This window comes from Biomphalaria glabrata, chromosome 8 (genome assembly GCF_947242115.1).
Source record: "Biomphalaria glabrata chromosome 8, xgBioGlab47.1, whole genome shotgun sequence".
Classification (NCBI taxonomy): domain Eukaryota; kingdom Metazoa; phylum Mollusca; class Gastropoda; family Planorbidae; genus Biomphalaria; species Biomphalaria glabrata.
Genome location: NC_074718.1, coordinates 38,874,625 through 38,892,528, shown reverse-complemented (window position 1 = coordinate 38,892,528; position 17,904 = coordinate 38,874,625). Strand labels below are relative to the sequence as shown.

General features: G+C 35.1%; 2 protein-coding genes across 2 annotated transcripts; one reads left to right on the top strand and one right to left on the bottom strand.

The window, feature by feature from the left end:
* Window positions 1–6,388: 6,388 nt before the first annotated feature.
* On the bottom strand, window positions 6,389–9,886 carry LOC106058247 (acetylcholine receptor subunit alpha-like). The gene is made up of 4 exons (XM_056039381.1): window positions 9,763–9,886; window positions 8,347–8,619; window positions 7,436–7,566; window positions 6,389–6,533 (listed from the first exon to the last, which is right to left on the bottom strand). Exons 2-4 carry the CDS (start codon window positions 8,617–8,619, stop codon window positions 6,389–6,391), a joined length of 549 nt encoding a protein of 182 aa, XP_055895356.1. The 5' UTR covers window positions 9,763–9,886.
* A 2,259-nt stretch (window positions 9,887–12,145) lies between these two features.
* Window positions 12,146–15,254, top strand: LOC129927731 (uncharacterized). Its single transcript, XM_056038136.1, has 3 exons — window positions 12,146–13,059; window positions 13,696–14,508; window positions 14,686–15,254. Exons 1-2 carry the CDS (start codon window positions 12,329–12,331, stop codon window positions 13,829–13,831), a joined length of 867 nt encoding a protein of 288 aa, XP_055894111.1. The 5' UTR covers window positions 12,146–12,328; the 3' UTR covers window positions 13,832–14,508; window positions 14,686–15,254.
* The last annotated feature ends 2,650 nt before the right edge of the window (window positions 15,255–17,904 follow it).

Below are 17,904 nucleotides of genomic sequence, written 5' to 3'. Positions count from 1 at the left end.
TCAACAATAATTTCGTATACAAATTGTGTGATTTCTTCACTAAAATTCGTCCGCGATTGCCCCTCCCGATCCGCCATGTATATATATGTATGCATATATGTATATAAAGTTACCCTTTCAGACCTTTTGGTCTATAGGGTCATCTGTTTCTATTGCCTACTGTTACCGAGGTTGTCATGTGGCCAGCACAACGAGAAACCGGCTTTACTTTTAGCTAACTAATTTCAGGCACCCATTAGACTTGGGTAGACTCAAAGGCACCCAAAGATCCCGAAATTAAAAAATCCCCGTCTTCACCAGGAGTCGAACCCAGGATATCCGGTTCAGAGACCAAGCGCTTTACCGCTTTACCACCGCGCCTAAGTCTAAGAACGCACTGAGTATCTAAATGTTATTCGAGGTGATGGCAGACATACGTCAGGCTTTTTTATTAGAGAAAGATTTTCCATCTAGTATCAGTTATGATGTTACCGCACCATTCAGTACAGCGCTTCTCATAGTCACGTCCTCGACTCTCATGTAAGAGAATGAGGCACATCTTCGTGAACGAAGTTTCAAATAATTGTTATGTACGCACTACAGAGAGCAACTGTTCTTTTAACTAATGATATCCATTTATGTATATTAATAGGTTGATAAACGCAGTAATATTATGCAACAAACAAATACGTTTCTAATAATATAAAACGACAGTACCTGTACTTCATGTTTTTCTTTAAAAAACATATGTTGAATTATTATTATTCCACAAGGTCTGAAAGGGGAACTTTACTTGTACTATTATTATTGTAGTTTATTTTTTTTAAATCTTCAACACATTCATACTTAGTAAAATGCGTGCTTTGACAATGTGGAGTCAACTTCCTTTTAATTGATTTTATACTATAGTAATCATATAATTTCTTTCGTTACAAAGTTTGTACGTCTGTCTGTCAGGTGAAAGTTTGAACAAGTTATTTCTGCAACACCCATTATCGGATTAAGTTATCCTTTGGCAAAGACAACACATGAGTCGAAAAAAAAATTAACCGATTGGTCAATTAATTGCTGACAATTAATATTTGCTTTTACCAACAGGAGAATTTTAATTGAACAGTATTCATTGATATGGCTAAATAATTAGGCTATTGTCATCCGTTATTTCTGCTTTTCTTTTTACCTTTATTATTATGTTTGATATCGAAGAACGGAAATAACTTCTCCATTAGCTGGTGATATAGCTTTAAGTACGCAGTTCTTTCTCTTAGACTTATAAATATATATATGGATTTTGCCAGAAATATAATTTAATAACGAAACATATGTAAGGGTTGCCTTGCAACATTATGCAAAGATTTGAAACCATAATTCTTACAGCCAGGAAACTGTTCTGCTTTGACAATGTCCAGTACGAGACAGTGACTCCTCATGACAAACAGTTTGACTAACGAATTGAGGGGTCTCAGGCAGTGCTGGGTTTAATAACAGGTTAAGTAAGCTTTAACCTAGAATCACGCGAAAAATGTCCGAATTCAATCGTCACATAAATTTGAATATATTATCAATCACTTTATACATGAAATGAATTATAGTTTTACAATAGAAAGAAAGAGTGTCATATCTAATTTCTTTTAACTCGCAAGGTCTTAAAAGGGAACTTTACTACTTGTTACATTGTTGCTCTGCAATTTTGCATGAGTAGGCCTACATTAAAATACGGGAGGTGCGGTGGCTAAACGGTAAGGCGCTTGGATTCCGAAACTGGGTTCGAATCCTGGTGAAGACTGGGATTTTTTATTTCTGGATCTTTGGTCTCATGGTTGCGTTACATTGGTTGGGGAAATGTAAACGCGGTTGGTCGTTGTGCTGGCCACATGACACCTTCGTTAACCGTAGACCCACAGAACCAGATGACCTTTACGTCATCTGCTCTATAGAACTCTTCTCCAGGGAAGGTAACTTCTTTCTTTGCCTTACTTTAATATATGTAACTTTAATTGTTGTTACAAAATAGGTATTTGAAACATTAAAAAAGTTTAATGAATGTACATTGCTTCAAGTTTCTAATAGTCTATTATAAATAAATTATATATGTATGGCTGCCTGGAAGTTCATTTATGCACGCTGGACTGTTGTTCAGTTGTCTAGAATCTAGATGGTCCGGACTTATACCCTGCCCGCTGCCATTCCCGTCGTCCTGTGGGAGTTTAGGACTAGGAAGTAAAATTATCTTTAACTCTGAAGAAACATCCAAAACAGGTCAAACATTTTATCAGAAACACAAAACATTTTTTTTTTTAAATGTGGAAATAGCAGATATTTAAACATTTGTTGTAAAGATTTCCTTTGACTATGTGGTTCCGTGATGCTATATATGAAGCCACATTCGTTTGAGATACTCAATTTTTGTATATGGGTTATCAAAAAAAGCTATATTCAGTCTAGATACAAGTAGGCCTATGTATGTGGTCCAGTCATTCTGCCTGAAGTTTTCATTCCACAGCAACGTCAATCTGGGCTATTAATCTACACTAGTTGAAAATACTTTACTTATGTTGATTGAAAAAAAGAAACTAAAATGCCATCTGTAGCAAGAAATAAAATGTGATCACCATCCAAACTAGAAGAAACACCACAAAAGATGCACGATCAATATATTGGCCAATGATTCTATAATAATTGACCACTGTCCATGCTTCTTTAACTCCGATGTCACCGAGTCCATCTTTGAGATCCACTGACGATCGGGATCTTGGTCTACTAAAGTCGGGGACTGTCTTCACTTTATCTTGATTACTGCTAGGGAGCTCCATGTTTGACACTTTGTTACTTATCATAGACGAAATAGTTCGCGTTATGTTTCTGGTTTTAGAGTAACCGCTAAGAAAGTTTGTTCTTGCTCTCTGATGCGCTACTTTTTTCTGAAATAGAACAAATGTTTGGGATTTAGATGTACATACAAATATTTGGTCTTTGAAATTTTAAAATAGAATTTACAGTAAATTTACTTATGTATGGTTTAATCTATCAATAGTATAGCGGCACAGCTTACAGTTGGGCAGGGAAGCTACCCCACATGCAGGGCCTGCCTTAGATAATTGGAGGCCCTTAACGAAGTGAATTTGGTGGCCCCAAATAAAATAATAAATAAACAGCCTCCCAAAAAAATAAAAGTACGCAATTTATTTAAAACCGAGTGTACTCCAGCAATAGCGTTGGACACAAGTATCGCTTTTCTTCTCAAAAATATGTTTAGAGTCCTCGACGAGGCCCCCACCTAATCGGAGGCCCTAGGCGGCAGCCTAGTTTGCATAAGGCCGCCCTGCACATCAGATGTGACAATATTGAAGAAAAAATATTAAATCATCGATAAACAAATCTTTATATTCACCTGGTCTTTGTGTGCCAGGTAGACAATGATGATGCTGTCAATAACTGTCAACAGGGAGATAATAAGAAGCAGGAAGAGGTAAATAGTGAGCTTTGGAGTGCTCGTCCCTGATTTAGGCAACATGCTGCTCACTATACTAAGAAACACAGACAAGGCCAGTAGCACAGTGATGCCTGTTACAAAACAGAAATTCACTTATTAGCAATATGGCAAAAAAAAAATAGAATAAAACATATGATTAACAAAATGTAACACAGTTTTGTAAGTATTTCACCTTTTAAATAAGACACTCTATAAAACACCACACAGGCTGAAGTCAAGCAACTCACCGTAACTAATTTTCTCCCCTGAGTGAGCTGGGATGACGAACACCATGAGATTCAGAAAAGAAAGAAAGACAACTGGCATGACAATGTTGATTAGCAGAAATGTTGGTCTTCTTCGGAGCTGAAAATTCAACTAAAATATATAATAAATATTTTTTAATATGCCATTGCTATGTGGAATGTCAATAGATAAACTTTATTATGTTCTTCGGACTGGAGAGGCTCATTAGCCTTGGCTGGCTAGGATAAATCTAAATTGAAAACTTCACTGTCTAATACTCATAGACAGAAAGGCTGCGGAGATCATATGAGAAAAACGTATGATACCGGGCCGATAATCCCAAGGCAGAAGATAACTACGGCCTGTGAGTGCCCGCGTGTTAACATAGTCTTGGTTGTTTCTTAGAGACCTAAACCCTGCTAAGCCATTGCAGTGCCCACGTGTTAACATAGTCTTGGATACCTCCTAGTGACCTAAACCCTGCTAAATCATTGCTTGCCCTGGTCGATTCATACTTTCCGATCTATGCTCCAATGTCTTCAACAAAGAAAGAACACTTATACAAATTAGTTTTAGCTTTTGGAATCAGAAATGTAGCTTTATCTTTGTATCTTTCTGAATATCTTATTAGGTTGTGTATTTGTATTTGTGTACTACAGTTCACTGTTAAATGCAAATTGACTTGGTATCCTACTGTCTTAAAGCGCCCGTAGCTTGATTTTACAGAAAGGCTATGATAAGTAACAAAGTGTCAAACACGGAGCACCCTAGCAGTACTCAAGATAAAGTGAAGTCAGTCACCGACTTTAGTAGACCAAGATCCCACTCGTCAGTGGATCTTTTGGCCTCAAATGTGTGTCCCGTGTCTTTCGTGAATGCTCTCCAACTGCCCAATGGTCTTTATCTAGTTTAGAACTACTTTATAATTAACTTAATAGAAAAGGTAAAAGTAATAACAACTACAAGAATCTAGTTTTATACATCCCTAGGACGATATTATTACTAGTTAGTGCACTATAAACATAAAATCTAGTTCTATACATCCCTGGAACGATATTTTTACTAGTGCGCTATAAACATAAAATCTAGTTCTATACATCCCTGGAACGATATTTTTACTAGTGCGCTATAAACATAAAATCTAGTTCTATACATCCCTAGGAGGATATCATTACTAGTGCGCTATAAACATAAAATCTAGTTCTATACATCCCTAGGAGGATATCATTACTAGTGCGCTATAAACATAAAATCTAGTTCTTTACATCTCTAGGAGGATATCATTACTAGTGCGCTATAAACATAAAATCTAGTTCTTTACATCTCTAGGAGGATATCATTACTAGTGCGCTATAAACATAAAATCTAGTTCTTTACATCTCTAGGAGGATATCATTACTAGTGCGCTATAAACATAAAATCTAGTTCTTTACATCTCTAGGAGGATATCATTACTAGTGCGCTATAAACATAAAATCTAGTTCTTTACATCTCTAGGAGAATATCATTACTAGTGCGCTATAAACATAAAATCTAGTTCTTTACATCTCTAGGAGGATATCATTACTAGTGCGCTATAAACATAAAATCTAGTTCTATACATCCCTAGGAGGATATCATTACTAGTGCGCTATAAACATAAAATCTAGTTCTATACATCCCTAGGAGGATATCATTACTAGTGCGCTATAAACGTCTTTTACTCGCCTGAATTGTGGAGCCTTCGGTGTTACCGGCAGTTATTTGAATGGTATGTAGAGTAGCATTGGTCAGTTCCCATTCACCGTGTTGGGTAAAGAAGTCCAGTTTCACTTGAAGAGATGCAGGCGAGAAAACAAGTTCGTCTGCGTTGTATGTCATTGATAGAAACTAAAAGAAAAATGATGTTAGGCACCTAGGTACATGTCAGGCCATGTCGTGTCCATTAAGTCTTCTCATGTCCATATCATAATAAGGCTTGTCTTCGAGTCCTTAGCTATTCCGACAAGATCGACATCTAATCTTTCGACCCAGAACCGGAAACAACAGAATGAGACAACATATGTACCAGAAGCTTAAAATTGGAACCAGTGAAATTTGCCCATGTGGAGTGTCGCCAGAAAATGCTGACCATGTCCTTCAAAACTGCTCTCTTTACCATGAGGCCCGTACGAGACACTGGCCCCAAAACACCCCAATAAAAATAAAACTATATGGAGAGCTCCCTGATTTGGAAACCACTGAGCAGTACATCTCATGTATTGGTCTCGTCATCTGAACACTCCAACATAACAATGAGAACGAGGAAGAAGAAGAAGAAGAAGAGTCCCAGTCATACGTAGAGCAGATATAAAAGTTGTCTTCCGGTGGTCGATTTAGGTTCTTTATAACATGTCTACGTGTACGTAGTACCCAACATGCCTACTACTTATCACATTCTATATTGGAGCTCATACATGAGAAGAAAGAAAGTATTTAAAATTCAAATATTAAATTTTCTAAAAAAAACAATACAAATTTATAGTAAATGCTTAATAATAATTATAATAATAATTGCACTGATCTGCTGCTCATTGGTAAAAAATGAAAATTATCGCTACCATTATTAATATCGCCGTACCACTGTCTCATAATTTAAGAAAAACTGAAATGAAAAAAAAACACAGAAAATATGGGAACTAGTAGGCTTGGAGATTAAGCGTTTATGGAAAATTATATTACATTAAATAATGTACTTGCCGTAATAATACACTTTTGTTGATCGAAAGGATAATCACTCATGTGCAGTTCACACGATGCTGGAATTAATCCTCCAGGTGCCCAGTAAACATAACCTGCATAGTCTACAGCCACTGGACTAAATCCAAGGTTCAAATATAAGTGGGACATTATAAAAATGTGTATTAGTTATTAGTCGTTGTATTTTGGCTATATACCCGATGATCCCAAAATTACAGAATACATTTAACTTTATAATTACTTTTACTTTTATCAGCTTCCGTTACCTATTCTTAATTCGCACGAGAATTATTAATTGCTAGCTGTATACAATCATTGCTACAATTATTACAGTATTTCATAACTAAACATGTTCTCCAATCAAAGTAAAAATCTACCAGGTACCTGAGAACCCAATTATTAAAAGGCACGACAAACTGTCTATATATATGACCAAGTAAATAATTGTCCCACGTAACATAAAAGATACCTATTATGTTTTCCGAAGCTGAAAAACTTTATCAGAGCTAAGTTTTAGAAACTTTTAACGTTCTTCTATAGTAGAATCGTTACAATATCCAGTAATATACATTTTATTAGTATCCGTATCATATCCAGTAATATACATTTTATTAGTATCCGTATCATATCCAGTAATATACATTTTATTAGTATCCGTATCATATCCAGTAATATACATTTTATTAGTATCCGTATCATATCCAGTAATATAAATTTTATTAGTATCCGTATCATATCCAGTAATATACATTTTATTAGTATCCGTATCATATCCAGTAATATACATTTTATTAGTATCCGTATCATATCCAGTAATATACATTTTATTAGTATCCGTATCATATCCAGTAATATACATTTTATTAGTATCCGTATCATATCCAGTAATATACATTTTATTAGTATCCGTATCATATCCAGTAATATAAATTTTATTAGTATCCGTATCATATCCAGTAATATACATTTAATTAGTATCCGTATCATATCCAGTAATATACTTTTAATTAGTATCCGTACGCTATATCATCCTTGAAAAGATCCCTGTCTCCAAGAGTATTCAAGAGTACAACTCTAGGCCTCCAGATCTGTTCCGGTTTGGGGTGGATGATTGTCTGGTTACCATATCGGTACGGATCCCAGGTCAGCATCTGCAATATCGAATGATGTATAGTCACATTCACACACACACACACAAACACATATAGACACACAGAAACACACACACACACACAAACACACACACAGACACAGACACACACACACACACACACACACATATATATATATATAAGGTGGAATTTTTTTTTATGATGACTTACATCTACTAAAAAACATCTTTTTAAAGTGATGTCATTTTATGAAAAACCTGCTTAAATAATTAATTTTGAAACAACATTGTTCACTTTCAGAAGCTAAAAAGTAGCCTTTGCATGAGAACTTTGCAAGACCTGAAATATATGATTTTAATTTTTTTTTTCTAGTTTTTGTGGGACAGATGGACAGACAGACAGGCCACACAAAACTAATATAGGCTTTTCCACATTCAAGAGCTACTAAAAATAACTTCAAAATTTAGAATGTTGTTGATATTTTTTTTTCCATCTTAAAAGAATCAAGCAAAATATAACAAGAAAAAACTTTAAAAAAGAAAAAAACTTATCTAAAGGTGAAGAACTCACCCTTAGAACTATATCTACCAAATAATGTGCAGGTTATTTCCCTTATTAAATATCAAGAAAAATAATTAATTACCAATTGTCTATGTCAATGAATAATTGTGCCAAGTTTTCGCTTGATAAATGGATGTGGGAGAAACAACCTGTGCACACCTTTTACCAAACAGACAGGCAGACAGACAGAATGAGTTACTGTAAGCTTTGTAAAAATACACTTTCCACTGCTTGTATTTCTCTACTAACTGTATATACCTCGTCCTGCCAGGTAAACAGCAAGAAGCCGTTGATATTGAAACTCTGAGCGACGTCATCGATGTTCACAATGGAGACCAGCTCAAAGTCCACGTCGACGTCGATGACCTGCAGCTGATCTTTGAGTGGCCGCACCTCTGTGTGGTAGTCCTTGTTCTCAACGATGTCCACCATGATGTTGACAGTGTCCGAATAAGACTGACCCAACGTATTTCTCCCTAGCAAACACAGCCAGAATCTCAGAGCAGAAAAACAGATCGCTGTCATCGTCATCTGTAGATTATTTATGAAATAATTTTTTTTTTATTTTCCACTATTTTAACCTATTGGCCAGTATTTCGATCCCGATATGCTCAAACATTAAAATAAAACAAAGTAATTTAATTTTTTTTTGGTCAAAATTGAGCAGCACATTTTTTAAAATCGCCCTTTTGATGGCGCAACTTTCGCGCTATTGGAGATTTTACACGATGTTTAAAACAATGTCAAGGACACTCTCTCGAACTTCGAAATGCCAACTAAATTTAAAATTACCAACAGAGGACATTACAAAACGTAATTCTGCAGAGCTAAAATGTGCAAAACTTGTGAATATGTAATTTTATATATAAACGTATCAACACTTCCTGTAATTTCTTTACCGGATACACCAAAAAGATTGCTATTTAAAAATAGGCCGCCATTTATGAAAATCTCCACTAGCATGCACAATGCACACTGGTCCAATTTCTTTAGTAAGAATGTGTGGCTAGATAGTATATGGGCGAAAGTTTCCGTACTGTCTGAAACAAATCAACATTAAAAATTCCTGCATCAAGATTGGAACTCGAGCCCCTAATACTATAGCAAAGCGGCTCATTCCACATAATGACACATTTTGAAATGTATATATTAAAAACGTTTTCAAAATTTTAATATAGGAATTTGAATTTTTAAAAATCTTTTAAATTACAAACCAAAAGAATATATGCATAACTAGTTATCTATATGTATCAAATCAAAATCAAAATTAAAAATTCCTACATCAAGATTGGAACTCGAGCCCCAATACTATAGCCAAGCGGTTCATTCCACATAATGACACATTTTGAAATGTATATATTAAATACGTTTTCAAAATTTTAATATAGGAATTTTAATTTTATTTTAATTTTTTAATTACAAACCAAAAGAATATATGCATCACTAGTTATCTATATGTATCGGCTTAGAGGACGTTAGAAGAACTGCACATTTTATTTTTTATAACTAAACAATCATTCAGTATATGGTCTTCTACCGTTTGATACAAATACTGTTATAGTGCGCACTAGAGCACTGTTCAACACTGGATATGGACGGACTTTTAAATGACCAAGGAAAGGCAGTTCATTCATGAGGTTTTAGACTACATTAAGTTTTAATATAAAATCCTACCTTCTAAGTAGTCTTATAACAAAAGGAAATAATGACAGTGCAATTTTCACGGCAGACTATCAGCAAAACTGGCTGAAGTAAAGTCCCCCTGAAGTCTACCCACAAAGCAAAGCTCTATGAGAACTACTTGCACTGGAAACGTCTACATTGAGCTCTGTCTACTTCCTCTTTATCTAAGACTTTTTATCTGACCTCATTTTATGAATAAAAAAAAAAAATGTGTGACAGTAATACAGTTTTTATTAGCTCAAAATAAATAGCATGGCTATATGTAACAGCTCATTTGACCTAATTGCAATATAATGTCTAGTTCTGATCAATAAGAATCGGGAAGGTTTCACATAACAAGATGATCCTACTACGCGCTTGTTTTCTAGCATTCAATAGATCTTGTTTGTTCATTGATTGCCTCTTCTTGTGTAAACTTTGCTGTCCATTGTACGTTGATCTTCAATGATCTCGGATGGTTCCGTTACAAGGGGCCTCGAAACTTTCTACAAGATATGTTTTTTGTGTAGTCAGGACAATTTAGAGAAAAAAAATTGTTTTAGAAGAGTAAAGAAAATTGGAGATCGATAGTTTAATGATCCTTTGAACAAATAAAATGTAGAAAAAAAAAAAGAATATTTAGAACAGAGTGTTTCAATTACAGGAATGTAATTTTCATTTTTATGAAACATTTTACACCATTTTATGTCATAGATAATAACATCAACATATGAGTCAAAATTTTATTTTTGTAGTGTAAAAAAAAAGAAAAGAAAAACGTTGCAAAATTGGCTAATATTTTTTAGAAAATATTTAAGAACTGTTTTCACAATTTTGTATAAGTATTCATTTTACTTGACATATGAGTATTTTAATGATGTAGATTCATTGAGAAATGAATTAGTCAACGAAGACAGTACTACTTATCTAGCTGGATGCGGTAACACTATTTAACTATACAAGAGTGTGCATGAATGTTTAAGAGGTAAAAGGTCAATTAGCATGCCTCTAAAATGGTCAAAAGATCGATGCAAAGATAGCACACTTATTCAGTTTCAAATGCTAAAAAAAAAGTAAAGTTCCCCTTTCAGACCTTGTGGTCTATAGGGCAGATGATGTAAAGGTTATCTGATTCTGCGGCCTACGGTTAACGAGGGTGTCATGTGGCCAGCACAACGACCAACCGCCTTTACTTTTCAGGTACCCATTAGAGCTGGGTGGACTCAGAGGCGCCCAAGGATCCCGAAATAAAAATCCCAGTCTTCACCAGGTTCCGAACCCGGGACCCTCGGTTCAGAAGCCAAGCGCTTTACCGCTCAGCCACCGCGCCTCTCGCTATATTTACTAGAGACTGATTATTATTGGTCTCCTTCAGTCGTAGAGCGATTATTGTTCATCTCGAACACTTTTTCATATGACTGTGGAGCCCTATGTTGGAGAGACACTCCCGTCCACCAATATCGCAGGTTAAGGTAGCTTTCTCTTTGGTGGTAGAGGAACCGGCTATTTTTTTCGTATGACACGCTTTTCTTCCACAGCTGAGACCCATGTTTTCTCACTGTCCATAACTTTCTTGGTCACTGTTTCTCTCCATCTAGCGCGGACTTGGACTATGTCTTCTCGATGGATAGAAACTACGGAAAAAGACGGGCTATTCTAAAAACTTAAATCTAGAGTATATGAAGTTAATCAATTTACGAACTTGTAAAACGAAACTAAACATACACACATGGTGCGAAGAATTGTAACACATAAATAAATCCCAAGAATGAGAGTTATTTTCTTCTTTTTTTTTAAATTTGAAATTGGTTATAAACTTTAAGGACACTTCAAAAATGAAAGGAATGTTTATCGGACATGTCATCAACATTTTTACCCAAATAGATCAAAAGTATCCGCTGCGTAAACATTGTGTCCTATGATGTTGGTCAGTTCCGAGTCGGTGAAAATCAAAAGAAATATTTTTTTTCCTCTATAAACCTGTCCACTTCAATGTAGGTCAGCAGTCGCTGTGGGTCAAGATCAAAGTTAAAAAAAAAAGGATGGTCTTTGTCAACAGCGTCCTTCGTCCGGACTAGAGAGTCTCTTTGTCGGCAGGGAATAAACATCTGTTTGAATCAGCTCCGCCCACTTGCCTGTTAACCTGCGCTTCACTTCAAAGCGACTGTCCATTGTCTACTCAAGCGTTAGTCACGGATCGGTGATCCTTAACCCTTTTGCCCAGTCGCCATTGGAGGGTTAATTCTAGTCGGCTTTCTTTAGAGTCGCCGCAAAGACTTTCAAAGAGGTAAGTAATGTCTTTTAAGTATCAGGTCAAGCCGACAAGTGGCTGGTACTATATAAACTGGACAGTCCAAGGTTTTAGTCTCAGTCCTTCAAATCTAAGCTTGAAGACGTTAGTGGCTTCAAAATTGGATTTTATGCGAGATTTTTTTTGTTATTTCTTAAAGTAATTATTCTAAATTTTCGTGAGATATTTATGTACTGGATTAGCTGCAGTATTTCTGTGGATTCAAAACAAAGTTATTTCACAATTTAGTAAGTCGTATATTTAATTTTCTTTTTGATTTTTATCAACATGTCAGAGTCACGTGGTTTTCAGATTCTGGACATTAAGGATGATTTCTTTAAGACATTTAATTTGAAATCTGGACCTGTCATTGGGTCAGGACTGTCTGGAAACGTTGTGTTAGCCAGTCATCTTGACCAGCCCCAAACAAAAACAGCGGTCAAAATATTTTCAACCGCAAGTGAAGACGGTGGTATTAAAAGCAAGAAAATGTTTGTTCGCGAGGTGAAAATGATGCAGTCTGTGGCACATCCGAACTTGATGAAAATGATTGTGGCAGTCAGATGTCCAACGTACTTGGCAATTGGAATGCCTTACTACCAGAAGGGCAGTTTGTCCTCTGTTCTTCATGAACTGACCCCCACACACCTGGCAGTCTACTTGGTACAAATGGCATTTGCCTTAAGTTACCTGGACAACAAGAGAATTGTCCATTCAGATATCAAACCAGCTAACATTTTAGTGGATGACAGAAGCAATGCAATCCTTGGAGACTTTGGTTTAGCATTTAATGTTCCACACGGGACGGAGATCATCAGCTCGGACAGTGTCGGAGGCACTCCGGCCTTCATGGCGCCAGAGCTTCTCACATTGGGTAACGTGGACCCATTCAAACTGGATGTCTATTCTCTCGGTGCCGTAGTGTGGTGTATTCTATTTAAAACAGAACCAAAGTCTACTGTGACATTTGACTATCTTCACGAAACTAACATGAGTCCAGATATTCCGCAACCTTACAGGTACGTTCCTGTTTCTTTTATTTAGTATGAACTACTCATAGATGTAGTTGTTATTTAATAAGCAGTGTTTGTATTTTTATTAGTTAACTTAGTATATTGGGGGGAAAAAGGGTTAAATGTAGAAGAACCCCTTTAAGATGTCCTACGGTAAACTAAGGTGGCCAACATAAGTAAAACCACCCTTATTTCCACAAAGCATGTCAGATACACATTAGAGTAAGGCTGAATCAGGTGTGTTCTACAAATCCTGATGCTTTAAAGTCCCTGTCTTCACAGGAATTCGAACTTGAGATCCCTCGGTTTGGATGCCAAGTGCTCACCCTCTCAGCCAGCAAGCCGCACATTTGTAAAGCGTCTATCTAAAGGAGTAGATTTATGTCACATCCTTTATATTCTCATTAGGCCTATATTCACTGATCATTGTCAGTAATGTTTAGGAGTGTTATTTGGAGATATTCTTGTATTTACTTATATAGGCTAAGAGTCTAAATGTATTTTAAAAATTCTTTTAAGTACTTAAGTTACTGATGACTTCAACAATTCGATAATTATATATTCTCAAATAATTGTATTCTTCAAAGACGTATTCATTTAGGTTTCAGTGTAACACTAAACTTCTGTAATTTTTTTTTATAGATGGGCTCTGTCAAGGATGCTGCATCCAGTGGCTGAAAAAAGAATCCAAATAAAGCAAGTGTTATCCACATTGAAAGAAACGAAATTTTGTCCAGCTGTCATGGAACACTTAACAAAATTTGACACCTCAAGATAAGTGTCTTTTCAGCTTAACTGTACTACAAGATGTAATTCAGCCTTATAAGTTAAGCCTCTACATTATACATATCAATATAGTTAAATGACAAGTTAACACCACACACACCCCAGTGTAAGAAACTTGTAGAGTTGTATTACATCATTTTTATTCTCCCATGAATAACTTTTAAAAAATCCAGAAAGTAGTTAAACTAGAAGGAAACTATATTATGCCTCAACGAAATTTAAAAAACATGTTTAGCCTTTTGTTTTCGATTTACACTTGGGTTAGGACCTGGCATAATTGCAACGGCTTCTTTTGTATTAATAAATTACATAATTTCCGTCTCTTTAACCCTTAAAGTGCTGAGCTTTTTTACAATGAACGCACACAAAATGTAATTACAATCCTAGTGTTTTAGAGGCTAAACTATCACACGCGTCTAAAGGGTTAAAGAAGAAGTTGTGTTGTATTTCTTTAGTTAAATTGTAAAATATGTAATTAACTAAATTGATAGCATTAAACTGTTTTAAGTCTTTCGATTCGCATTTTTCCTTTTGTTGTATTATCGTACTCTGATGTTTGTTTGTTTTATTAAAGGTATTTAGATAAGAAACAGTTGGCATTTTGTTGGTGAATATCGGAGTGCTGACGACTGGCAAAACACGAATTCCTGACACAATTACACTGTAATGGTAAGTGCAAGAAACTTTGGAAATAAAGTTTATAGTTTTTTTTTTATATTAATATAGAAATAAACTAATATATATTATCTGGCAATGCTAGTGTTGAGCTTTGTTAGAGAGAAACAAAATTCATTGTAGTCTCTTTATCAGAATTATTAGTTACCATTTCTTTCTTTTATCTAACAGATACTTCTATTTGGAGCTGGAGCTGAAATACAGACGAAAAATGTCTACAATTAGTTAGTTCTACAGTATTTAAGCCTCTGATCATCTCCTGTTTGAAAAACGAAAGGCTTTTTCTGCACTGACATTGTAGACGCACAGAAAATATGAAAACAATCACATCACCAGCAACGACATTTTGAAATATCTACATTTGTTTTGGGAGCCACTTTCTACTGATGATGTCTCCTGATCTCAAGTTATAAATGCTTCTGTTAATTTAGGATACTTAGTTTAACCCCTAGTGCTGACCTCTCTTAAGTAAGGAAGCACAATTTTTAAATGTCAACTTATAATCAAGCGAAAAAAACTGTATATATGATCTCATGGACATTTATATAAACATACGCAGCTGTTGAAAGTGCAAGCTACATCTAGAGAAACTGACGTAAATACAGTTATACAAAGATTTTTTTGTTTTCTAATGATAATTCATGTCTTCTGATTATCAATTTAATTATAATCTATTCTATGAGCACCATCACTGTTGTGTTGTAGTTTGGACATTTTTACAAAGCTTATAAAACAAGTGAAACTGGTTTTTTGTTTATCATTCATTTTTGTATTCTGCTATATACATGAAAATCGTCAGATTTTTGAGAAGAAAAGTATAAAATAAAGAAATATTCATTGTTTTTAAACCTTCTCACCTGTTATTGATTTATTTTGTTTTTATAATTTTGTCTTTGTTTAGTGTGTTCATCATTAGTTGTAACAAACTTGTTTTAATTTTTTTTTTTTTGTAGTTTCATCTACACATAGTTGTTAGTAAATATTTCACAACAGAACGTTGAATAAATGAAAAGAAAAATCACAGCAAAACACTAAGTACTTGTACTTGGCAGAATTTAAGTCATTGGTTAATATGCATGACTAAATGCATTAAGCGTAGGACGTAATCATCTTCTTTTTTGAAGTAACGTCTGTATTATATAAGATAAGAAGATAAAGTCATTAAAAAGTAAAATAGTCCAGTTAGTAATCAGTAAGTCACCATAGAAACTCACACCCGCACACACATTCCATAACAGGGGGGGCACACACTTGTGACACGTTCATCTCTGTGTGGTACTCCGGGATGTTTATTAAGATCATGGAATTGATATTATTTTATTTCAAAACGTATTCCTTAGTTTTATGCTGGACTGACAAATGAATGTTTTCACAATAATAATAATCATAATAATAACAACAACTGACCTCACCGATTGTAAAGGCTAAATGTGTAATGCTGAAAAATGCTGGTGTTCGTGTGACATATAACAGGCAATGTCAACCGAGAATGTGAAAATAGTAATAATACCTTCAAGACCCTTAACATTCCCAGGAACATCCTTTTGCCTGTCAGAGGGCGGTACTGCTGCAGACCTGCCACATCATCAGAAAATTCCTCAGTGGAAACTGTTAAAGGGACTACGATGAATTTTGTTTCTCTTTAACGAAACTCGAGGCTGGCAGCGCGAGAGAATGAATACACGTTCGTTTTTAACATAATATTAATTATTATTATAATCCCAGAGGAAATGTATCTTAAAAATGTGTATTACTTATAATACAAACTTTTAAAAAGTAAACGTATTAGAGAATTGCATATTGAAACGTGTTTGATTGTAAACAATTTTACAAACTATATTTGTCATTAAGGATAAAACAAAAAATAAGACTTTTGACCTCGTGTGTTGGTCAGGCTTCGTTAAGTATTAAGAATACAGAACATGAAAGACCCTTTTGAAGATCTTGCCCATTTCTGTACTGACCCTGAGACGCTTGTTACTGGAAATCAAAGAATTCGCTTCCGTCAACATTGTCCAGTGGAATGTGGGTCAAGTGTCGGTGATCTCTTTGTCGGTCTGTAACGCCCCCTACATACTGTCCAGTCACCCTACTTAGTCAATGGTCAGTCGGCTTCCTTTGATTTCTTTTTTAGTACTACAATCGAGTAGCCGCGAATACTTTCAAAGACACAAGGAATGTTTTTTATGTGTTCATATCTTGCCGACATTTGTCTTTTCATGGCTTAAGATTAGGTCGTGCACAATTTTAGATTGTGGAAGCTGGGTAGTGAGATGGCTTGTGTTGTACCTGAAACAATGTTTTATGTTTATTATTATTCGAAACAAAACCCAGCAGTCTATTGTCAATATTGGCTGTAGTATTCTGAGTTCTGGATACATGTACTTTTATATGATGGAATTCTGTGTGAGGATTTCTGTTTTTCTTAATTCAGCATCACCTTGACAAGAAATTTTTGTTAATTCACAGAAGTAATAAAACCACAAAATACTGTTTCATAGTTAAACTGTAGTTATACTGTTACACATTTACTCTGATACAACTTGGTACGGATAAAACTTTGTACTGATGCAACTTAATTATACACATACTTTACAACTTTATATTAATAGAACTTAGTACTGATACAACTGAGCTTTCAATATTTAACTTGACTCTAAACAACTTGTGGACCGCTACTACTCAAGGACCTCGACTAACTCGCTTTCCTCAAATTTATACCCTTTTAAATCGCCTTTTCTAGAATCGAAGACAATTCTTTCCCAAATATTTCTCGTATCTATAACCTTCCAGAAAAATTAAGTATGAATATTTTTTCCTGAGCTCTTTCTCTGATTGTTTACTTATTATTTAACACGGCGACTTCTTTGACCTGACCCCCGTTTCTAGAAAGAAGTAGAATTAGGTCACAATATGATCAGTATCGATTCGTGACATACTGTATAATTTTTTTTTCCGAGCTGATTGTTATCATCGATTCTCTGTTAAATGTTTACAAACTTTCCGGATGATTTCTTTAAAATATTGAAATTTAAATCCGGTTCTAGCGTTGGTCAGGACTTTCTGGAAATATGTTGTCCAGCCATGAATTTTTTTTATTGTACTGCTTGTAAGTAAAGTCCATATGATTCAGTCTGTACATTATCACTATTTGATAGACGCATTGGTAGCCTTTATATGATCTGTGTATCTGTATACTATTTTACCATAAGTGCAGTTCGTCTTCACAATATCATGAGCAGACTTCTCCTTTAACAGATAAGATAAAGGCACATTCCTCGCTCCATATGCTAGGACAAATGTGTACAAAAGCTCCTTCTTCCCTCGCGCTATTAGAACGCAAAGAATGTTTTCAAAAACATTGTTACTCGTCAGCATTGTTTCAACAAA

What these genes read in the sequence shown, in the direction of transcription:
- LOC106058247 (XM_056039381.1), bottom strand. Translation starts at nt 8,619, where the DNA reads ATGACGATGACAGCGATCTGTTTTTCTGCTCTGAGATTCTGGCTGTGT. An exon ending in TGTTTACCTGGCAGGACGAG is followed by an intron (nt 7,567 to 8,346) that starts GTATATACAGTT and finishes TCGATATTGCAG; the next exon opens with ATGCTGACCTGGGATCCGTA. An exon ending in CTTTTCAAGGATGATATAGC is followed by an intron (nt 6,534 to 7,435) that starts GTACGGATACTA and finishes CCTTGGATTTAG; the next exon opens with TCCAGTGGCTGTAGACTATG.
- LOC129927731 (XM_056038136.1), top strand. Translation starts at nt 12,329, where the DNA reads ATGTCAGAGTCACGTGGTTTTCAGATTCTGGACATTAAGGATGATTTC. An exon ending in GATATTCCGCAACCTTACAG is followed by an intron (nt 13,060 to 13,695) that starts GTACGTTCCTGT and finishes TTTTTTTTATAG; the next exon opens with ATGGGCTCTGTCAAGGATGC.